Consider the following 6,939-nt stretch of genomic DNA (forward strand, 5'->3'; position numbering starts at 1 on the left):
GAGGGGGACAGTCATTTCTCTGTGGAAAGATATTTCTTACAATAAACAAAAATACAATTTAACTCTTGTGAGCCTAGAAAAGAAAGATATTAGGAAAATAAGATTGGCTTTATGGAGGAGGAGGGCTTTAAGGTGGAGGAGTCTAGTCAACCGGTCAAAAATTTGTTATGACACCTGTACTAAGGATAACTTTCACTTTTCACTTTTTTGTTGAATAAGTGTGAGCAAGATATATAATAACGGTGAAAATAATAAAAATTGATTGCATTTGTACAGTGTAAATTCCCGCTCAACAGCAAACTGTACTGTAAGCGCTTTACAATCTATATTATTACCCCAGCAGACCTGATAGCATTCTGAAACAATCTCAACTTACTAGGAAGCATACAGTGCAAGCTGCCATTTTAAATGTGCTTAAAACCTAACATACTGACAAAATCTTTCACTGTCTATGGCTGGGTACCTATTCACACTTTGGTGAAGTTAGGAAACTTTGTGTAAAATGCCTTTCCCGAGGACACAACGTCGGGCCTGAGGCTCTCGAACCCCCGAACCCGCAACCTCACGATTACAAGTGTGGAAGCCTAACTAACCTATGACTACCAACACTACTAATATAAAATCTCATAATTTTCTCATTTTAGGCACATGTACTTTTGAAAGTGGCTTGTGTGGCTGGAATGACAGAAGTGATGGAATGTTTGCCTGGGTCAATGCCACAGCTGCGTCTGCCACCGGGACCATGCCGAGAGTGGACAGTACCTTCCCTGGTATCTCCAAAGGTAGGAGGGCTTGGGCTGGTGATATAATACTAATGTTTATACGTGGGAGGCTCAATGTTAAAAACAATCAGGAAACGACAAATGCAGTTTTTGGGACCCCTGAATAGACATAAGGGTCTTGAACATCTAGCTCTCACTGGCAAAATTGAGGGCAAGCGAGGCAGGGGTAGGCCCAGTACAACTTATTTAGGGAACCTAAACTAATGGGTAACAGGGAAAGATCAGGGAAACATAGCTTTTTTTTTAGAGCATCCGAGCAAAGGAATGAATGGAAAACCATGATTGCCGATGTCAGCCGCAGATCTGACACTGGATGATGATTATACATTATGTAATCGGTCCTATCGGAGACGGACATTGAACTAGGAGGTCCCGCTCCTTAAATAACTTAATAGTGTTGATAGGGGCGTTAAACCCATACCATTTCACAATTTCACTTTATGTAACAATCGAAAATAGCGTAATACGTAATTTATAAAGTGTAGTATTTTGATGAGCGATTGATTTCACCACAATTCCACACATTCAGCAATGATTTAGAGTCAGAACTGTGGGTATATACTGGCAGGGATAGACTTATACGTTTGAACCCTCACCTCTTACCCACTGTAGAGATTGGGGGTGGGGAAGATAAACGTGTTAGAAGCAGACAGTTGATCAGTCACAAATGATCCCAAACACTGATATTATATATAATTTGTTTATTCTGTTTACATTGTGATGACGAAAGATGACTTGCTGATTGTGAGGCATACTGACAAAATGAGTTACTTCTCGCAATTCAAGAATGGAGGTATCGGTTGAAAATCAACACTGTGGTCAAATTGATAGATTTTCAATAGATGTCATTTCGTTCAAGTCTACCATATCTTTTATTTTTCCATATATACAAATTGTACAAATTGCACCTAAAAAGTTAATGTATCAATTTCCATAAGGTTAAAAGCCGAGAAGTAACTCATTTTCTCAGCATACCTCTTAATACTGTTGTCTATTTTGCCTGGCGATATTATTGAATCATTGACATTACTCTGCAATGCGTCTCTGTACAAAGATTGCTAGAACTCTCTTATGATTTGTGAGGCATCATGGTAAAAATCAGTTGCTCATCAAAATAAGGTAATCAAAGAAACCGGCATTTTTCAGCCTGTTTAGCAATTTTTATCAAATTTTTTTTTTAGGCTCAGCACCTTTATATGCCCATGGAAAAATTCATTTATGAAGGTTTTTTTTACTGAAAAACGTTGATTAAAGGCACAAAAAAACAGATGTAAATTTGCAGGGTCTAAGGATTCTGTAGCCAAAATTTGGTGGCCTTTTTCTTGCTAATTTTACCTATGAAACCAGATGACTTCCACCTTCAATCACAAATATCTGGACTTCTATTGGCGATAGATTTGTATTTTTTTCTAATTTAAAGCAAAACAAATGAACAAGCTTTTAGACAAAACCACTAACTGCACATGTTCAAAAATGGACAATTAGTGCCTGATTCCACCGTGTCCCAACACATTTGTCTGTTTGTCTTCCCAGGTCATTACATGTCTCTTACCGGAGGCACCGGTACGGACAGAGATCCGGCCACCCTTGCTTCTCCTGTTCTGCACAACACCAGCAGTAGCTGTCAGATGTCCTTCAATTACTTTGTGGCCAAGACTAGTCATTCAGGTGATTGGCTAGGGACTGTCGCTTTTGTCAATGTTCCTGTATTCATATAGGCTACCTGTACATTGATATATTATGTTTTGGGTGTTATCTTACATACCCTGATGTGTGAATGTAGCATGTATTTTTAAGACATTATAATCTATTAATGTCTTGTACTTGTAAAGCGTATTTAGCACTTCAACCCTCTTAGCACCATAAATAGGTCAGCAGGTCAACATAACAAAACCGAAATGGCTGCCAGCTGTTAGCTTCTCAGAACCGAATTATTTCAGTGCTTTTTAGAGGATCAGGGAATGGAGAAAAGAAATTGCTTTTGCTTTTGATCTACTAAGCGAAGTATTTACAATGGAAATTTCATCTTCAAAGACGAAGGACGTCAGCATCTAAATTTAAAGTGGATTGTTTGTAGCCTGCGGGTGTGTCGGGCCAGTGAAAATCGGTATGGCTCTACAGAGGGAAACCGGTAAGAACCGGTATGGCAACTCGACGGGAAGGTCAACTTAGGCCGGTATGGCTCAAAAAGGGTTATCCTATGGAAATGTACTGAATAAATACTATGTACTATTATGTCTTATAGCGATGTAACTGAGGATGGAATCTGTACTTAGGGACATGTCCTGCAGTGATGTAACTCTGGTAGGATGCATCCAGAAATACTGAGGATGAAAGCTGAGAGTTTTAGATGTACCCAGTCCACCCTGAAAGAGTAAAGAGTAAAAAAAAATTTAAAAACCGAGGTCATTCACAGGATTTTTCTTCACTCAGAAATGAGCATGGTGAATATGTATATGATGTGTCGGTGCTCAAGTACGAGTGCATCCAAACTGAGGATTACTTGTGCCTGAGTGTGCACAAGAGATGAGTGGTAGAAGAGAGAATTGGGTGAGAGGGTGGCTGTCCAGAAAAGAAAGGGATGCATAGTGTTCATATTTATTTTGTTATTTCTGAAAAAATCTGTAGATGCTTTTTTTGGTCACAGACATTGAGAACTCTTACAGTGACAAATGTGTTGTGTAAATGTAATCCGTATTGGTAATGATAATAATAATTTAATATTATTATTACATTTTTCGTACAAGTGTCTCTCCTATTATTTTCATTACTAATTTTATTGTTCTATAGAATTAGTGGTATTATTTTCATCATCGTTCTTCTTCTCGTTATGGTATTTAAATATTGTTATTTTATTTATGGTCTATTTTTGTTTTCTTATTTGATATTATTATTATTATTCTAATGTGATATTATGTTTGCAGCAATACTGCACGTGCGCTTGCAAAACTCCAGTAATATTGGAACTCGTCGCTTTTCAACCCTGTGGTCTAGTGCCTATGCAAACACAGACGGCCAATGGAAGTCAAAGACAGTAGACCTAGGGCAACTGCCTCCTGGTTATGTGGTAAGTGGTCTGTTTGACAGGAAATTCAGGACTACTACATGACATGTACTGTGCCTATCACTACCACTACTTTTTTTTTTTTTTTTAATTTATGCATGTCGTAGGGGTACTGAGCTTTAGAGCTTTTGTGGTCTGTGTGTTTTTTTGTAAGCGCCACTGAGCGCTTTTTATGGATACCTGCGCGTTATAAATTCATTTATTATTATTATTATTATTATTATTAGTAGTAGTATTATTAGTATTATTAGTACTACTACTACTACTGCTACTACTACTATTACTACTACTACTGCCACTACCACTACCACTACCACCACCTCCACCATCACCACCTCTTCCTCTTCCTCCTTTTCTTCTGCTTCACCTTTCTGCACCCCCCCCCCCCCCCCCCACAAACCCAGACACCCCTTTTACAAAAACAAAATAAAAACAACAACACCCAATCTTTTGCCATTCTGTCTGTTTGAATTACTTTAGATTTGAGCCAAGACTAAGTACAGTAAATATCTAGGTGCTTTTCCAAGCCAAATTGAAATGATTCTACAAGTTGAGGGATCTAAATAGCTGTTAAGTTGTTGGAAATCTTGCTTTGGGTCCCTTTTATCATTACCAGCATCTAATTTAGAGAGATCTTCAAAATAATCAATAACGTCTTGTGTTGTAAACGCTGTTTTCTGTACACATTTGTGAGGCAGCGTGGTGGAATCAGGCTCTCGTCAATTTTTGGGCATGTAGAGTTATTGGTGTCATCTTAAAGCTTGTTCACTTGTCTTTATTTCCATGAAAAAAATATCCATTTATCTCAAATACAAGTCGAGATAATTAATAATGAAGGAGATGGGGTCACCTGTTTTCAAATGTAAAATTAGTCGGAAAATGGCCACCAGAGATGGTTATTTCCTTAGCTTAAGAGTCCGTGGTAACCGAAAATTTACAATTTTGTGCCTTAAATCAACGTTTTTAAGAAATATCCACACAGAAATGAGTTCTTTAAAGGGCATGAAAGGTGTTGAGCCAAAAAACAAAAATTCGATAAAAACTCACAAACCAGCGGGAAAATGCAAGTTTCTTCACTTTGATTATTTTGACGAGAGCCTGATTCCACCACGCTGCCTCACATTTTGTCTCAGGTGGGCAGAGAAAGGGTCTCGCTCACCACTGGACCGGTGTGGCTAGGCATACGGGCAGTTTTACACACCACCAGTGAACCGGTGGCAAGGGCTCAAAGGGTTAAAGTCTAATCAGTTTGCAGCTCTCTCTCACAAGACAGACTTACTTTTTCTGTGATCCAGCCCTCACTAGACAAACTTACGGGGGCTTTCGTGGTCTAGAGGTTAAGGTGTTAGCCTCTCATTCAATAGGTTGCTAGTTCGAATCTGGATACAGACGGAACATTTTCTTCTCTAAAAATGTTCTCCTTTCACATCCTTTTCGGCTCTCTTAACAACGTTCTGTCAACTGCTTTTGTCTCCACTTTCTGCCCCCACCCCCTCACCTCCTGTGCCCTCTCCTCTGGGCTCCTGACTCTTTCTGCTGCCTTTCTACTAATACTCCTTGGCTCTTTCTTGTGCTGTCTTTCAGCTACACCCCTGATACTATGGTAGGTAAGATCTGCACCTAGCCGTCTTGGATAGGGGCAAAAAATCTCGGTGGTTCCGTACAAGTTGCGCCCGTTAAAGATCCCTTGGTGGTCCAAAATCAATCAGAATAGGCTTCAGCCACCACCTGGGAAAAATTCAAAATTTCCTATCAACTGAAATTCCAAATTTCCTATCAACTGAAAATGTTTAATGTGTCCAGCGCTCTCATATGACCTTATGCAGTGGTGAGCACTGTAAAACACACATACACACAAAAAAAAGATGTTAAAAATAAAAAAACCCTTTCTTTTTCTGTGAACCAGCTCTCACTAGACAAACTTACTTTTTCTGTGAACCAGGTGCTGATTACGGCCTTGCCATCCAGATCAGGAACTCCTCCTGCTGTTGCCATTGACGACATTGTCTTCAAGAATTGTCATCCATCCAGTACTGTGCCCCCAAATTCCAGTAAGTCATTGAGAAGTTTTAAAGTTTTTTCCTTACTTTTTATCTTTAGCCACTCACTGACTTTTGTTTGTTGCTCAAAGGGATATCTATAGTTTTTTGGGGGTTTTTTCAAAAGAGATGTAATGTAAGAATAATCCTGGAAAGCTCATGTAGTTATGGGGGCTGCAAAACTCTTACTAAGCTAAACTAATCCTGGAAAGTGGTAATGAGCCTTTTTTAATCTATTTTTGTTTCCTTAAATTTTAACTGTGGGTTATTATAAGCAGATATCCTCTTAAACACCAGTTCTGCTTTGAAGTTAAAAAATATGTTTCATTCTTTTCAAATGCGTTTCTAAAATGGATAAAAGCCCTGTTCGAAATTTTGCCTTCTGATACACTAAGATTACCTTAATTATAGCTCTGTCCTTGAATTGTCTGAATATCAAAATGTTACATATAATTGAAAAGCATGCTGATAAAATGAATTACTTCTCAGATTCGAACCTTATGGGAATAGATGTACATCACACCTATAAGTGAAGTTTTTACAATTTATAAGTGAAATGATGAAAGGCATGTCATGCTTAAAGAATATGGCATCAATAGAAAATCTACAAATTTGACCCTAGTGTCGATTTTTGGCAAAAATACCTCCATTTGTGAATTGCGAGAAATAACTCGTTTTGTCAGCCCGCCTCACAATTTTTATTATCTTCTATTATACAGCCGTGGACTGCACATTTAGCTCTCGTGACATGTGTGGCTATGTCCAGTCCCACACTGATGATTTTGACTGGACTCTGAGCACTGGCATCACAGGATCTGTTGGGACAGGTCCATCTGGGGATCACACCACGGGCACTGGCAATTACCTGTACATTGAGACGTCTGCCCCCCAAAGTCCCGGAGACAGAGCTGTCATCTTGTCTTCTCTACAGCCTGTCACAGGTAACTCTCGTGCTTTGCACACACACACGCATGCTGACACACACACGAATGCGCACACACACACACACGCATGCTGACACACACACGAATGCACACACACACACACACACACA

The 6,939-nt window shown here is 39.1% G+C and overlaps 1 protein-coding gene across 1 annotated transcript in view; it reads left to right on the forward strand.

Moving 5' to 3' along the window:
* Positions 1–6,939, forward strand: part of LOC118478318 (MAM and LDL-receptor class A domain-containing protein 1-like) — a 76,273-nt gene that overhangs the window by 66,120 nt on the left and 3,214 nt on the right. Inside the window, exons 50-54 of the mRNA XM_035971728.1 lie at positions 645–782; positions 2,316–2,450; positions 3,707–3,849; positions 5,789–5,897; positions 6,605–6,826. Of these exons, the coding sequence (XP_035827621.1) occupies positions 645–782; positions 2,316–2,450; positions 3,707–3,849; positions 5,789–5,897; positions 6,605–6,826 (747 nt within the window). The remainder of the gene's footprint in view (positions 1–644; positions 783–2,315; positions 2,451–3,706; positions 3,850–5,788; positions 5,898–6,604; positions 6,827–6,939) is intronic.

Source organism: Aplysia californica, unplaced genomic scaffold (assembly GCF_000002075.1).
Source record: "Aplysia californica isolate F4 #8 unplaced genomic scaffold, AplCal3.0 scaffold00489, whole genome shotgun sequence".
Lineage (NCBI taxonomy): Eukaryota > Metazoa > Mollusca > Gastropoda > Aplysiida > Aplysiidae > Aplysia > Aplysia californica.